The 17,511-nt window shown below is 44.1% G+C and overlaps 1 protein-coding gene across 1 annotated transcript in view; it reads left to right on the top strand.

The window, feature by feature from the left end:
- LOC143767942 (uncharacterized) overlaps positions 1 to 17,511 on the top strand; it is a 72,938-nt gene that overhangs the window by 12,027 nt on the left and 43,400 nt on the right. Inside the window, exons 3-7 of the mRNA XM_077256486.1 lie at positions 7,878 to 8,027; positions 8,157 to 8,336; positions 8,420 to 8,540; positions 8,624 to 8,721; positions 8,918 to 9,008. Of these exons, the coding sequence (XP_077112601.1) occupies positions 7,878 to 8,027; positions 8,157 to 8,336; positions 8,420 to 8,540; positions 8,624 to 8,721; positions 8,918 to 9,008 (640 nt within the window). The remainder of the gene's footprint in view (positions 1 to 7,877; positions 8,028 to 8,156; positions 8,337 to 8,419; positions 8,541 to 8,623; positions 8,722 to 8,917; positions 9,009 to 17,511) is intronic.

Below are 17,511 nucleotides of genomic sequence, written 5' to 3'. Positions count from 1 at the left end.
TTCCTGCTGTCCGGTGGGCCCAATTTCACACCAGACCCTTACAATCCGAGGTACTGGTTAATGACAGAATCTTGCAAGGGGCCTTGCAGAGTCAGATTACTTTGGGTCCAGAAGCACTGACATCTCTTAGATGGTGGCTAGTCACTGACAATTTATCGGCAGGAGTTCCCTGGGTGACACAGGCGACACGTATTGTAACGACAGACGCTAGCCCTTCAGGTTGGGGAGCACACATGGACGACATGATAGTTCAGGGTCTATGGGACCCCTTAACATCAGCCTCCTCCAACCAAAAAGAATTAATGGCGGTTGAACTGTCAGTTAAAAAATTACTCTCATATCTGCAGGGTCACCACGTCAAGATCCTCTCGGACAACCAGGTGGCGGTCGCGTACATAAATCACCAGGGTGGAACTCATTCCGAATCATTGATGAGGGTGACAGATCGTCTATTCCAGACTGCGGAAGACCATTTTCTATCTTTAACCGCACTGCACATACGAGGAAAAGAAAATGTAAAAGCGGACTTTCTAAGCCGCAACACCCTGAGACAAGGGGAGTGGTCTCTAAACAGTCTTGTGTTCGACCAGATTGTCCACAAATGGGGACATCCAGAGGTGGATTTATTTGCCACCAGGGACAATCGAAAGACAGTAAAATTCTGTTCCCTAAATCCCAGGGAGAATCCTCTAGCGGTAGACGCCTTTCTGATCAGTTGGAACTTTCGGCTGGCTTATGCGTTCCCCCCGCTGGCCTTGATACCTCTGGTAATCAGGAAGATAAGAGAGGATCGGGCAAGAGTTATTTTGATTGCCCCATTTTGGCCCAGAAGGGCCTGGTTCACCTGGCTCAGGATCATGTCAGTGGAGGACCCCTGGGTGCTTCCGGACATCCCAGATTTGCTCCACCAGGGTCCGATCAGCCATCCTCAAGTAAAGAATCTCCATTTAACGGCATGGAGTTTGAGAGGGCGTTACTGAGGGACAAAGGGTTCTCCCCAAATTTGATTGAAACCCTTATGAAAAGTAGGAAGCAGATTACAACAACAATCTACGCTAGAACCTGGCGGAAATTCCTGGCCTCTTCTGACTTTAATTTAGAAGAGGGAATACCTATAAAACAGATCTTAGAATTCCTGCAAAGGGGCTTAGAGCTAGATCTATCCACTAGTACCCTAAAAGTACAAGTCTCGGCCCTAGGGGCCTTGTTTTCCTGTAACATCGCCAATAATTATTGGATCTCAAGGTTCATTAAAGCTTCTAGCAGGGCTAGACCCATACATAAGGATAGATCTATGCCGTGGGATCTTAATCTAGTCCTGTCAGCATTGACTAGAGAGCCGTTTGAACCATTACAATCAGCTTCAATCAAGGCCCTATCCCTTAAAACAGCATTTCTGGTAGCGATAACATCTGCCCGTAGGGTAGGGGACATACAAGCTCTCTCCAGAATTTCCCCTTACACAGAGTTTCTGCCAGATAGGGTAGTCCTCAGACCGGACCCAGCCTATTTACCAAAAGTGTCATCACGGTTTCACAGGTCACAGGAGATAGTTTTACCATCCTTTCTTCCCAATCCCTCCAACCCTAAAGAAGAGCTACTCCATACACTAGACGTTAGGAGATGCCTGTTACAATACATCTCTGTTACTGATACATGGAAAAAAGATAATGCGTTATTTTTATCTTTCCAAAACCCTAGAAAGGGACTCAGAGTATCAAAGTACACACTAGCGAAGTGGATTAGGGAGGCTATCTCTTTGGCTTATACTGCAGGTGGGGGTCCGACTCCGCAGAATCTGAGGGCGCATTCCACCAGAGCCATGGCTACATCCTGGGCGGAAAGATCTGGAGTATCAATCGACCAGATATGTAAGGCGGCCACATGGTCATCCCCGTCCACCTTCTTTAAACACTATAGGTTGGATTTAGGGGCCTCCTCTGATCTCACCTTCGGGTTAAGGGTGCTGCAAGCTATAGTCCCTCCCTAAGGTAGTGTTACATCTCTGTAATTCTCTCGTCGTGCTGTCATGGGAGTCCGAGTAAAGCATTAAGCTACTTACGGTAGCGGCATTTCTCGGAGGCCCATGACAGCACCCTTAGTTCCCTCCCTATTCACGTGGGGGTTGCACCTCCTATAATGTATATATCTCACGTATGATACCCAGTTCCAATATATGGGTTATAATATTGTATATAAACTGTATATAATGTATATTTTTGTGTGCCACTAACCGCGGTAGTCCTCTCAAGGCTCTGAAATACAACTGATGCAGGGGAGAGGTGCCGCCCTTTTGTATCTGTAGGTTTCCTGTTCCTAATGGGCGGATCCCCTCTCTCGTCGTGCTGTCATGGGCCTCCGAGAAATGCCGCTACCGTAAGTAGCTTAATGCTTTTTACACCTCTTTTTGCTTCTCCTTATTATCTTCTCCATATCTCACATCAAGCTCAACGTTGGCACTTGTTTGACAGATCACAAAAAGATGAGGAAATATACATATAAACGAAACTATAATATAAGACAAATTTAAAAACAATGTTAAAATGTGCAGCCAGGGTAACAATTACAATGCACTATAAGGCCAACAACAGACAATCATATCGCAGATAGGACCTAAGTCATAAAAATGGAGCAAAACTGATGTTTTCGTTAAGTCCAGATGGATGGATAGTGTCCAGTGCCCAAATCCATCTGGACTCTAACTGCTCCAATCTGTTAGAAACACCTTCCACCGCGAATACCGACATCACAACTATGATACTACTTAAAATTGCGGGGGAGAGTTTTTAGCATGGATGCGTCCAATTGAGTTGCCACAGCCGCAATACCATGTACGTGTTCCCTAATGCGTATCTTAAACTGACGTGTGGTCAAACCCACATAGATTGTGTAACAAGGGCACCAGGCATAGTAGATCACATTTTTATCCGTACATGTAATCCTCTTTTTAATTTCAAACTGACGAGATCCACTGGCATTCTCAAATGTATTGCAGCGGTCAATGTTAGGACACGCCACACACCGACCACATGGGACGCAGCCATGTGCCCCCGCCATTGTATCCAAGAAAGTAGTTTTAGGCCCAATAACATAATTACTGTGGACCAAATGGTCCCGCAGATTTTTTGATCACCTTGCTGTGACAGCTGCCCTCTCTGGAAGAAATCTTGAAATTATTTGGTCGGCTTTTAGAATATTTTGAAAGAAGAAATATAAACCAGCTCACCCGTGATGCATAAACCAATCCTCGGGAGCACGGACCCGCTGTTTTTAGGCGTATAGAGTCCAAAAAGAAAAGAATGTCCAGCTTCACCGAATCCGTAAAAAAGAGTTTTCTTTATTCACATACTATTGAGCATAGAGGATACAGACTTCAGCACAAGCCATATGGGTAAGAATCTCAACGCGTTTCTGGAGACTAAGCTCCCTTAATCATGTCATGATTAAGGGAGCTTAGTCTCCAGAAACGCGTTGAGATTCTTACCCATATGGCTTGTGCTGAAGTCTGTATCCTCTATGCTCAATAGTATGTGAATAAAGAAAACTCTTTTTTACGGATTCGGTTAAGCTGGACATTCTTTTCTTTTTGGGCTTTTAGAATATGCCAGTACCTGTCCAATGCCCTTCTCATATGTAAGAAGTGGGAATGAAAGTTTGTTACAAAACGGACTATATCCTGATTTTAATGACGCTTTCTCCGTATAATAGTGCGTGTCTAGATGAAAACCTCGCCCTATTAAAGGCTTTTTTTAATTTTACAGTTGCTGTACCCCCGCTCAAACGACCCTTTAGGTCTTCAGCTTGTCTCATAAAGTCATCGTTGGTTGAGCAAAACCTACGGAGGTGCAAAAATTGTCCAGTAGGGATGGACTGAATCACATGTCCAGGTGGGAGGAAGTGGCATTCAATAGCATATACACTCACCGGCCACTTTATTAGGTACACCATGCTAGTAACGGGTTGGACCCCCTTTTGCCTTCAGAACTGCCTCAATTCTTCGTGGCATAGATTCAACAAGGTGCTGGAAGCATTCCTCAGAGATTTTGGTCCATATTGACATGATGGCATCACACAGTTGCCGCAGATTTGTCGGCTGCACATCCCAAAGATGCTCCATACAAGGCAGGATGGATCCATGCTTTCATGTTGTTTACGCCAAATTCTGACCCTACCATCCGAATGTCGCAGCAGAAATCGAGACTCATCAGACCAAGCAACGTTTTTCCAATCTTCTACTGTCCAATTTCGATGAGCTTGTACAAATTGTAGCCTCAGTTTCCTGTTCTTAGCTGAAAGGAGTGGTACCCGGTGTGGTCTTCTGCTGCTGTAGCCCATCTGCCTCAAAGTTCGACGCACTGTGCGTTCAGAGATGCTCTTAGGCCTACCTTGGTTGTAACGGGTGGCGATTTGAGTCACTGTTGCCTTTCTATCAGCTCGAACCAGTCTGCCCATTCTCCTCTGACCTCTGGCATCAACAAGGCATTTCCGCCCACAGAACTGCCGCTCACTGGATTTTTTTTCTTTTTCGGTCCATTCTCTGTAAACCCTAGAGATGGTTGTGCGTGAAAATCCCAGTAGATCAGCAGATTCTGAAATACTCAGACCAGCCCTTCTGGCACCAACAACCATGCCACGTTCAAAGGCACTCAAATCACCTTTCTTCCCCATACTGATGCTCGGTTTGAACTGCAGGAGATTGTCTTGACCATGTCTACATGCCTAAATGCACTGAGTTGCCGCCATGTGATTGGCTGATTAGAAATTAAGTGTTAACAAGAAGTTGGACAGGTGTACCTAATAAAGTGGCCAGTGAGTGTAGGTTGAAGTGGGTTTACGGAAAATATCCATTTGTGATTCATCACATTTGTCCCTCTTGAGTGTCACATCCAGGAATTCCACAGTGTCACTATCATATTTGTACGTGATGTAGATGTTCAAATCGTTATCATTTAGTGACACCATGAAATCGTTGAGTCGTTCCTTAGGCCCCTGCCAGATCAGCAAAATGTTGTCAATGTACCGCGTCCATGAGAGGACGTGGCCCATTGACAACAACTGATCCGGCAGGGAGAGGTCCCTTTCCCACAGCCCCAGGAACAGGTTAGTGTAAGCTGGGGCAAAAGATGCCACCATCGCTGTCCCCTGGAGCTGCAGGAAAAAGGACCCCTTTATTTTTTTGTTTTTATGTGTCAGAGTGAACCTAAGTAACTCGCTCACCAGATCACTGATGTCCCTTGGTAAATTAAATGTAACCAGAAAAAATGTCACCGCCCTTAGGCCATCATCATGCCTGATGCTGGTATACAGGGACTCGATGTCCGCTGTCACCAGCATCGCATCCCTGTCAAAAATAGACCATCCACCTGTCTTAATAAATCTCCTGTATCTTTAAGGAAGGATAGCAATGCTTCTACTAAGGGTTGTAATTTCGAATCTATCCATTTGTTGATATTTTCCAAGAAGTTCCCCCTACCTGACATGATAGGGCGTCCGGGGGGCGTCCGCACGTCCTTATGGATTTTTGACAATAAATAGAAGGTGGGGATTGTGAGTTCAGTCACCACAAGGGCCGTGGCCAATTCCTTGGTGATCGTCCCCACCTCCCTAGGATTGTTAATGATGGTCTGTAACTGTGTAGAATAGGCGGACAAGGGGTTAAAGGTGAGTTTTCTATAGCAAGTTGGGTTGTTTAATTGGTGGAGGGCCTCTTTTTCATAGAGGACCTTAGGCCACATTACAATATTACCCCCCTTGTCCGCCGGTTTGAATTTCCCATCAGGTAACTCCTGAAGGGCGCGCAGACGCTCCCTTTCTTTTTTGGACAAATTGTCATGATGGATATAACGTGGAATCTTAAGGAATTCCTTAGTCACAATTTGGACAAACAGATCCACATTTGGACATGAAGACAGGGGAGGGAACTTCTTGGACTTAGGACGAATAGTTAGTTGCACCTTACCTCCCTCAGGGGTATTATGTTCGATGGCCAACTCCTCCAGAGCGCGTAGCGCTATCTGTTCTTCCTCTATAGGAAATAACTCAACAATTTTACCTTCAAATAAATATTTTTTAAAAATCAAGGAGCGTGCAAACATGTGTAGATCTTTTACAGCCGTAAAGGCATCAAATGGCGCAGCTGGTGCAAAGGATGGACCCTTTTCAAGGAGTGCCAAATCCATATCCATAAATCTATATTGACTAAGGTTAATTACCTTATTGTCACGTCTTTGATATTCGGGTGAACGGTACTCATGCCGTCTATATGGGTGAAAGTTGTGATCTTTCTGCCTCCTCAGGGATATTCCTGACCTAGTAGTCATAGATGGACTAGATATTTCAGAATGGGCACTCACTGATGAGTCAGATGACAGCGATATTGGGGCGGGATTTAAACACCGCTTCACTTTTTACTATTGATGCTGCCTATGGAGTAAGGTAATCTTCTCTGATGACAAACAAAATCTTTAGGACAGCATACATATTCATAGGGGTGGCCTCAGGCCTGAGTAACCCAACCACCACACGCAATAGCCATGGAACTACTCCCAACAGTATTCTATACAAACAAGAAATTAGAGTACCAAAATCCAAAAAAAAAGAAGTAAAATCAAGATAATTTTTATTTTACTAATAAATATAAGGCACCAAAATAACATAAAACATGGTCAAATCATAAACAGAGTTTTTAGCAAGATAAAGATTCAGATGCAGCAGAACACATGCAGACAAACAGCACAACCAAGGAAGATCATTTAAGAAGACATACCATTTCTAGTAAGGTGACAGTGCTTCAAGTATATCCAGAGTTAAATAGTGATAGGGGTAGCCATGTCATAATATAGTGTGGTCAGTGTAACATATAGTAAAAATGTAAAGCCGATCATATCACATGGCATCCACTAAAGCTCACATAAGTTCAATAATTCTTACCCATAGTTGTGATGCCTGTCACACTATATTTTGACATGGCTACCCCATCATCACTGTTTAACTCTGGATATACTTGAAGCACTGTCACAGAATACACATTTTATTTTTTCCTATTAACTCTTTTGGGCCCCAGAACATACAGTAGATGTACACCGCAGGGACAGCGCAGGAGAAGCTGCAACAAGAAACCTGGCAGTTTAACCACTTGCTGCAAACATGGCATCTAAGAAGTGTATTGTGCTTTTTCCATGTTTTTTTTCTTTTTACAAGAATTGTTGGAGCCATTTTTTTTTTAGAAACATTTTAATATCTGTTTGTTTTTTTTCCTGGTGTTTTTCCTGTAATATAGGAAAGCTTAAGGCCAGAAATAAACCCCATAAATCACTGTACATAGAGACTTTGGGATCAGATCATTTCTGTCCGCGGTGTTTGTGCAAACAACAAAACCTTTTCTAAAAGCCTCAAACTTCTGTGTGTGACTCAGAGCTGAGATCTAACGTGATAGAAGATTACAGTGCGGGGAAGACGGGAAACCTCCATATAGAGGCCGGGGGGGATGGAGTCAGTGACCGACTCTGGACAGATCTGTTTCTAGAGCCGCAGTAGAAGATGAAGATGTCGTCCTCATCATGAAGTCGTTATTTCTCCTGTCCCGTGTAATGAATATCTCCTGCAGTATTGCTAATGCCGATTCCAGGGTCGGTAAATGAGACGAGAATTAGTGTTATGGAAGATGAGTCTATGAGGAACGTATTCAGCTGCCGACTCCGGGGGAGAAACTGCTTGTTGTCTGTGGCCTAAATATATAGGTTTTATTAGTAGATGGAAAGAAGAAAACTAAATACTGTAAAATAATAAATCTCCTCATATGTTTTCCTTATTATCTCCAGTAATTGTATTATTACACAGGATTTTATGATGTTACTTCGGCTCATCTCCTCATTCAGGTCTCTTCAATATCGGATCCTCTCAGTGAAGATCTTCTACAAAATAGAATTTCCCTGATTTCCCAATCAAAGATGGATATGGACAGAGACAAGATGGTAGAGAGGATATTACACCTCACCCTAGAGATCCTCTTCCGGCTTACTGGAGAGGTGAGAGATTCTGATGACGTCACATTACATCATTCTTATCTGTGGGAATAACAGATGGACAGAACTGGAGAGGTGAGGACTCTGGAAATGTCTCTAATGAGATATATTAATGTTTCTCTCCATAACCAGGATTACACAGTAGTGAAGAAGACCTCTAGTGAGCGCTGTCAGGACCCTGTGTCTGAAGGATGGGGAAGACCCCTGAATCCAATCACGGGGCCTCCACCTCACCCCCTGATACATGAGGACATCAATGACCAGAAGATCCTATATCTCATCTACAAGTTGATTGAGCTGCTGACTGGAGAGGTGACACTGCTGGGAATGCTGGGACATTATACAGTAACGCAATGAAGGGATCGGGGGGATGACGGTATCATTGTATGTGTCAGGTTCCTATAAGGTGTCAGGATGTTGCTGTCTATTTCTCCATGGAGGAGTGGGAGTATTTAGAAAGACACAAAGATCTGTACAAGGACGTCATGGAGGTTCCCCAGCCCCTCACATCACCAGGTAATAGACAGGACTAAATATACACGGCCTATAATTATCTGTATGTAAAGAATGAATTCAGTCCCTATATGTGTTTCCTCCAGATCTATCCAGTAAGATGACAACACCAGAGAGATGTCCCCGTCTTCTTCTTCCACAGGACTGTAAACAAGAAGATCCTAATGTTCCTCAGGATCATCAGGTAGATGGAGAGAAGGTGTCTTGAGATCTCCCCTATGATGTGTAGATGACTTTGAATATCTTGTGTTGTCTTGTTTTATCCACCAGTATTATATGTTTTATACTTGTGTAATGAGAATGGTGGAAATGGCAGGATTAGAGCTGATCATAGATGTGACTTCTCCATCTGTGTGTGACTTTTACAATATTTGTTTCAGGGTGAAGATCTGACCCATATTAATACCACAGAGACATATGTGAGAGATGATGAGTGGTGTAAAGAGGAGATTCCTACATATGACTACCCAGGTGAGTAGTGACCACTAAATGCAGAGAAGTCACAGATTCTTCTCGGTCACCAGCTGTGGCTGCTTTATTGGTGGTGTAGTCTGGCCGTATTGCTGTGATCAACATTTTGACTGAGGGATCAGTAACGTGTCTTAAGCCAATACAGATGAATATGTAATCAGCGCACCACATAAAGTCCCACCCACAGCCCCACCCCGAAGCACGAGAATCTCATTAACTGAAAACTACAAATACAGATTAAACAATCACAAGACAGATTCCATCAACCAAGGTATCATTGTAATCAGTATAATGGCACAGACCTGACAGTGTCTGTAGGTTACAGCGCACAGGTTCCCTTCCCTCCCATCTCAGCAATATTGTATACAGTTCTCTTTAAATGCCTAATATTTCTTCTTGAAACTCATTTGACAAAAAAATTGGATCTTATAATAGTTTAGATTGTGAAGTCACCAAGACCCATACGCTAATTACACCAGACGTCTCACCACTAGTTACTCATTTATTACTGATGAAGACTGTTGAGTTTGATAATTACATAGTAACATAGTTAGCAAGGCCAAAAAAAGACATTAGTCCATCCAGTTCATCCTATTCTCAGTCAGAATAAATCCCAGATCTACGTCCTTCTAAAGAATCTAATATGTTGTGAATTCGGTTTGTGGGCTCCCCCGGTGGTCTGTTATGGTAGTGTCTCTTATGTGCCTTCCTCCATCTCTGATTACCTGTCGCCACCCTCTAGGGGAGTTTCCTATTTAAGGCTGCTTGGCTGTTAGTCACATGCCGGCCAACAATGTGCTAGTAGCATTCTGTTGCATTCACCTGCCTCAAGTTCCAGTTCAGCTAAGTTGAATTTTGTTTCTTGTTTTGCTATTTTTGTCCAGCTATCTGCAATGTGACTCTTCAGTGCTGGAAGCTCTTGTGGACAGAAAATTACTACTCCAGTGGCATGAGTTGTCACTGGAGTTTAAAGTAATTTCTGGATGGTGTTTTTGAATAGTGATTTTTAGGTCGACCGTGAAGTAACTCTTTCCTGTCCTTCTGCTATCTAGTAAGCGGACCTCACTGTGCTAAATCTGCTGTTCATCCTACGTATGTCATTTCCTCTGAACTCACCGTCAATATCTGTGGGGGCCTACTATCATCTTTTGGGGTTCCTCACTGGAGGTAAGGCAGGCCTGTATGTTCCTCTTATAGGGGTAGTTAGATCTCCGGCTGGCGCGTGGTGTCTAGGGCATCGTAGGTACATCCCCCGGCTACTGTAAGTGTTGGGTCAGGTTCAGGTCACGGTCGACCTTAGTTTCCATCACCCGAGAGCTAGTCCGTTTTGTATTTTTTTCCCATGGTCATTGGGGTAACCATAACAGTTTGACCGGCCAGTAAAAAAATCTATGTGTTAAAATATGCACTAAAGTAGGAAGGAGAAGAAAAGGTTTTTTTTTTTCTGTGTTTGAAAGTGCACCTTAGTTTGATCATTTGTATTCCTTGCTTAAACTGCAGTCTTCAGCCTTTTTTTTTTCTCCTCTCCTCTTAACCTCTGAATGCTTGGGTTACACCCATTTGAAACATGGATCCACAGAGTTTAGTTGCGGGTTTGAATAACCTTGCGACAAAAGTACAGAACCTACAAGATTTTGTTATACGTGCTCCAATGTCTGAACCTAAGATTCCTCTGCCTGAATACTTTACCGGAGACAGATCCCGGTTTTTGAGTTTCAGAGAAAATTGCAAATTGTTTTTGTCTCTGAGATCTCACTCTGCTGGTGATCAGACTCAACAAGTTAAAATTGTTATCTCTCTACTGCGCGGCGACCCACAAAGTTGGGCATTTGCATTATCGCCAGGGGATCCTGCGTTGTTAAATGTAGATGCGTTTTTTCAGGCTTTGGGGTTGCTTTATGAAGAACCTAATTTGGAGATTTTGGCTGAGAAAGCCTTGATAGCTCTTTCCCAAGGGCAAGATGAAGCTGAGATATACTGCCAGAAATTCCGTAAATGGTCGGTGCTTACTAAATGGAATGAGTGCGCTTTAGCAGCTAATTTCAGAGAAGGTCTCTCTGATGCCGTGAAGGATGTCATGGTGGGGTTCCCTGTGCCTACAGGTCTGAATGATGCCATGAAATTGGCTATCCAGATTGATCGGCGTTTGCGGGAGCGCAAATCTGTGCACCATATGGCAGGGTCTTCTGAGGAAGAATCTGTGCACCATATGGCGGTATCTTCTGAGCAAAAACCTGTGCACCATATGGCGGTGTCTTCTGAGCAAAGACCTGTGCACCATTTGGCGGTGACCTCTGAAAAGGCATTAGAGCATATGCAATGCGATCGTGTTTTGTCTAGAGGCGAACGTCAAAATTACAGGCGCAAAAATGGATTGTGCTTCTACTGTGGAGATCCAGCTCATGTTATATCAGCATGCTCTAAACGTATAAATAAGGTTGATAAAAAGGTTGATAAATCTTTTTCTACAGGTACCTTGCAGTCAAAATTTCTTTTGTCCGTGACATTGATTTGTACCTTATCATCTGTGACTGTGAATGCTTATGTGGATTCTGGCGCCGCTCTGAGTCTCATGGATTGGTCCTTTGCCAAGCGTTGTGGGTTTGATTTGGAGCCGTTGGAAGTTTCTATTCCCCTGAAGGGTATTGATTCTACACCTTTGGCTAGCAATAAACCACAATATTGGACACAAGTGACTATGCGTCTTACCCCAGACCATCAGGAGATTATTCGTTTCCTTGTATTATATAACCTTCATGATGTCTTAGTGCTTGGATTACCATGGTTACAGATTCATAATCCCGTCTTGGACTGGAAATCTATGTCTGTGTTGAGCTGGGGATGTCGGGGTATTCATGGGGATGCACCTTTGGTTCCTATTTCTTCATCTACTCCCTCTGAGATCCCAGCATTTCTGTCAGATTTTTATGATGTCTTTCAAGAGCCTAAAGTTGATTCTCTCCCTCCCCACAGAGAGTGTGACTGCGCTATTGAATTGATCCCCGGTAGTAAGTTTCCTAAGGGTCGCTTGTTTAATTTGTCTGTACCTGAACATACTGCTATGCGGGAGTATATCAGAGAATCCTTGGAAAAGGGTCATATTCGCCCCTCGTTGTCTCCACTAGGGGCAGGATTTTTCTTTGTAGGTAAAAAGGATGGTTCATTGAGACCTTGTATCGACTATCGACTTTTGAATAAGATTACAGTTAAATACCAGTACCCGTTACCTTTACTGACTGATCTGTTTGCTCGTATAAAGGGGGCTAAGTGGTTCACTAAGATCGATCTACGTGGTGCGTATAATTTGGTGCGGATTAAGCAGGGGGATGAGTGGAAGACCGCATTTAATACGCCTGAAGGCCATTTTGAGTATTTGGTAATGCCTTTCGGTCTCGCAAATGCCCCTTCCGTTTTTCAGTCCTTTATGCACGATATTTTCCGTGAATATCTGGATAAGTTTATGATTGTGTATTTGGATGATATTCTTGTTTTTTCGGAGGACTGGGAATCTCACGTTCAACAGGTCAGGAGAGTTTTTCAGGTTTTGCGAGCTAATTCTCTTTTTGTAAAGGGCTCAAAGTGTAGTTTTGGAGTTCAGAGAATTTCCTTTTTGGGATATATTTTTTCCCCTTCATCTATGGAGATGGACCCTGTCAAGGTCCAGGCTATTTGTGATTGGATGCAACCTACTTCTTTGAAGAGTCTGCAAAAGTTCTTGGGTTTTGCTAATTTCTATCGCCGATTTATAGCGGGTTTTTCTGCCATTGCTAAACCTTTGACTGATTTGACCAAAAAGGGTGCTGATGTTGCTAATTGGTCCTCTGCGGCTGTGGAGGCCTTTCAAGAGCTTAAGCGCCGCTTTTCTTCCGCTCCTGTGTTGCGCCAACCTGATGTGTTACTTCCGTTCCAGGTTGAGGTGGATGCTTCGGAGATCGGAGCAGGTGCAGTTTTGTCGCAGAAAGATCCTGACTGCTCAGTAATGAGACCATGTGCGTTTTTCTCCCGAAAATTTTCGCCCGCTGAGCGAAATTATGATGTGGGAAATCGGGAACTTCTGGCCATGAAGTGGGCGTTTGAGGAGTGGCGTCATTGGCTTGAGGGTGCTAGACACCAGGTGGTGGTCCTCACTGACCACAAGAATCTAATTTATCTTGAGTCGGCCAGGCGTCTGAATCCTAGACAGGCGCGCTGGTCGTTGTTTTTCTCCCGATTTAACTTTGTGGTGTCATATCTGCCTGGGTCCAAGAATGTGAAGGCGGATGCCCTCTCTAGGAGTTTTGAGCCTGACTCGCCTGGTGATTCCGAACCTACCGGCATCCTGAAGGATGGGGTGATATTGTCAGCTGTCTCCCCAGACCTGCGGCGTTCTTTGCAGGAGTTTCAGGTGGATAGGCCTGATCGCTGTCCGCCTGGTAGACTGTTTGTCCCTGATGATTGGACCAGTAGAGTTATCTCGGAGGTTCATTCTTCCGCGTTGACAGGTCATCCTGGAATTTTTGGCACCAGGGATTTGGTGTCTAGGTCCTTCTGGTGGCCTTCTTTGTCTCGAGATGTGCGCATGTTTGTGCAGTCTTGTGATGTTTGTGCTCGGGCCAAGCCCTGCTGTTCTAGGGCCAGTGGGTTGTTGTTGCCCTTGCCTATTCCTAAGAGGCCTTGGACGCACATCTCTATGGACTTTATTTCTGACCTTCCGGTTTCTCGTAGGATGTCTGTCATCTGGGTGATTTGTGACCGTTTTTCCAAGATGGTTCATTTGGTACCTTTACCCAAATTGCCCTCCTCCTCTGAGTTGGTTCCTCTATTTTTTCAGAATGTGGTGCGTTTGCATGGTATTCCTGAGAATATAGTGTCTGACAGGGGTACTCAGTTTGTGTCTAGATTTTGGCGGACGTTCTGTGCCAGGATGGGTATCGATTTGTCTTTTTCGTCTGCATTCCATCCTCAGACTAATGGCCAGACTGAGCGTACTAATCAGACCTTGGAGACTTACTTGAGGTGTTTTGTGTCCGCTGATCAGGATGATTGGCTTGACTTTTTGCCATTGGCAGAGTTTGCCCTTAACAATCGGGCTAGTTCTGCCACTTTGGTTTCTCCATTTTTTTGTAATTCAGGGTTTCACCCTCGGTTTTCGTCCGGTCAATTGGAGTCTTCGGATTGTCCTGGAGTGGATGCTGTGGTTGATAGGATGCATCAGATTTGGGGACAGGTTGTGGACAATCTGAAGTTGTCCCAGGAGAAGACTCAACAGTTCACTAATCGTCATCGGCGTATTGGTCCTCGTCTTTGTGTTGGGGACCTGGTGTGGCTGTCTTCTCGATTTGTTCCTATGAAGGTCTCGTCTCCTAAGTTTAAGCCTCGGTTTATCGGCCCTTATAGGATTCTGGAGGTTCTTAATCCTGTGTCCTTTCGTTTGGACCTCCCAGCATCTTTTAATATCCATAATGTTTTCCATCGGTCATTATTGCGGAGGTATGAGGTACCGGTTGTTCCTTCTGCTGATCCACCTGCTCCTGTGTTGGTTGAGGGTGAATTGGAGTATGTGGTGGAAAAGATCTTGGACTCCCGTGTTTCCAGACGGAAACTTCAGTATCTGGTTAAGTGGAAAGGTTATGGCCAGGAGGATAATTCTTGGGTGACAGCATCCGATGTTCATGCTCCCGATTTGGTTCGTGCATTTCATAGTGCTCATCCAGGTCGCCCTGGTGGTTCTGGTGAGGGTTCGGTGCCCCCTCCTTAAGGGGGGGGTACTGTTGTGAATTCGGTTTGTGGGCTCCCCCGGTGGTCTGTTATGGTAGTGTCTCTTATGTGCCTTCCTCCATCTCTGATTACCTGTCGCCACCCTCTAGGGGAGTTTCCTATTTAAGGCTGCTTGGCTGTTAGTCACATGCCGGCCAACAATGTGCTAGTAGCATTCTGTTGCATTCACCTGCCTCAAGTTCCAGTTCAGCTAAGTTGAATTTTGTTTCTTGTTTTGCTATTTTTGTCCAGCTATCTGCAATGTGACTCTTCAGTGCTGGAAGCTCTTGTGGACAGAAAATTACTACTCCAGTGGCATGAGTTGTCACTGGAGTTTAAAGTAATTTCTGGATGGTGTTTTTGAATAGTGATTTTTAGGTCGACCGTGAAGTAACTCTTTCCTGTCCTTCTGCTATCTAGTAAGCGGACCTCACTGTGCTAAATCTGCTGTTCATCCTACGTATGTCATTTCCTCTGAACTCACCGTCAATATCTGTGGGGGCCTACTATCATCTTTTGGGGTTCCTCACTGGAGGTAAGGCAGGCCTGTATGTTCCTCTTATAGGGGTAGTTAGATCTCCGGCTGGCGCGTGGTGTCTAGGGCATCGTAGGTACATCCCCCGGCTACTGTAAGTGTTGGGTCAGGTTCAGGTCACGGTCGACCTTAGTTTCCATCACCCGAGAGCTAGTCCGTTTTGTATTTTTTTCCCATGGTCATTGGGGTAACCATAACACTAATAACTGTAAGATACAATATTGTTCTGCTCCAGGAAGACATCCAGGCCTCTCTTGAACCCCTCAACTGAATTAGCCATCACCACCTCTTCAGGCAAGCAATTCCAGATTCTCACTGCCCTAACAGTAAAGAATCCTCTTTTATGTTAGTGGCAAAACCTTCTCTTCTCCAGAAAAAAGAGAATGCCCCTTGTGACTGTCACCTTCCTTGGTATAAACAGATCCTTGGAGAGATATTTGTATTGTTCCCTTATATACTTGATGTTTAAAGTTTTGGAAATCATTTTGTATCCAAATCCGGCTTTAAACGTCTCCACAACAGTATCACGGACCTGCCTGTTGTGTTCCTTGGTCTTCATGATGCTCTCTGTGCTTCAAACAGAACCCTGAGACTATCACAGAACAGGTGCATTTATACAGAGACTTGATTACACACAGGTGGATTACATTTATCATCATTAGGCATTTAGGACAACATTGGATCATTCAGAGATCCACAATGAACTTCTGGAGTGAGTTTGCTGCACTGAAAGTAAAGGGGCCAAATAATATTGCACGCCCCACTTTTCAGTTTTTGATTATCCACAAAAATTTTAAATAACAAATAAATTTCGTTCAACTTTACAATTGTGTTCCACTTGTTGTTGATTCTTCACCAAAAATTTACATTTGGTATCTTCATGTTTGAAGCATGATATGTGGGAAAATGTTGAAAAGTTCCAGGGGGCCGAATACTTTCGCAAGGCACTGTACATGGTTTTTAGATTGCCCCTCAGTTGTCTTTTTGTAGACTAAATAATCCTAATTTTGCTAATCTCTCTGGGTATTGTAGTTCCCCCATCCCCTTTATTAGTTTTTTGCCCTCCTTTGTACTCGCTCTAGTTCCATTATATCCTTTCTGAGCACCGGTGCCCAAAACTATACACAGTACTCCATGTGCGGTCTAACCAGGGATTTGTACATTTCAGTAGTTGTGTCATAGCCTACAATCACAGTTTTCGACTGCAGTAGTGAGTGTCCAAAATACTCTGATTTAACCTCTTCCTGCAGCCAGTTTTGTGTTCTTAATCAGGCTCCATCTTCAAAAAATCTGATGTATGTCACTTGATGTGGTGATAACTTTGGAATTATTCACAAAGGATAATAGAAAACAAATGGATCTTACAAATTATTTTCCAACTTCGCACAATAACCTACATACAATTGTACACTACTGTCTGGGTGCATGGCAGTGTTCAGAAGAGAAGGAGCACCATTTAGCGTTTTGAATGCAGATCTAGCTGGAATAGTTTTCAGACACAATGTATTGGGTCACCTGGCAGCTCAAAAGATATCCACCATGAACATGCTTGGCAATATCTTCTCTGCTTTCCATATCCCAAAGATTGACTTGCTCATCTCCCTTTAACACCCTTACATGGATCTGGACTTATACTAGGACCCCTAGGCTTGGACCATGGTGTTACTTGCTCTTCTGTGGTATTAGATGGCAAGAAGAATAGTCAGGTAGCTGAGTCAGAACCAAAAGGACAGAATATGGAATCAGAAGACACAAGAGTAGTCAGTAGGGTTGGCGAAACGGGTCGGCCATTTTCAGAAGTCGCCGACTTTTGGCAAAGTCGGGTTTCATGAAACCCGACCCCTGTGTGGGGTCGGCCATGAGGTCGGCGATCTTCTGAATCTGGTATCGGAATTCCGATACCGAGTTCCGATATGTTTGCGATATCGGAAATCGGTATCGGAATCCACATTTAAGTGTAAAATAAAGAATTAAAATAAAAAATATTGATATACTCACCTCTCCGGAGGCCCCTGGACATCGCCGCTGGTAACCGGCAGCCTTCTTTGCTTAAAATGAGCGCGTTTACGGCCTTCCATGACGTCACGGCTTCTGATTGGTCGCGTGCCGCTCATGTGACCGCCACGCGACCAATCACAAGCCGTGACGTAATTCTCAGGTCCTAAATTCCTCATTCTAGGAATTCCTCATTCCTCATTCTTCACGCGCTCATTCTTAAGAAGGAAGGCTGCC

This window comes from Ranitomeya variabilis, chromosome 4 (assembly GCF_051348905.1).
Source record: "Ranitomeya variabilis isolate aRanVar5 chromosome 4, aRanVar5.hap1, whole genome shotgun sequence".
NCBI classification, from domain to species: Eukaryota; Metazoa; Chordata; class Amphibia; order Anura; family Dendrobatidae; genus Ranitomeya; species Ranitomeya variabilis.
The sequence above is the reverse complement of the archived record's forward strand: the minus strand, read 5'-3'. Positions and strand labels throughout refer to the sequence as shown.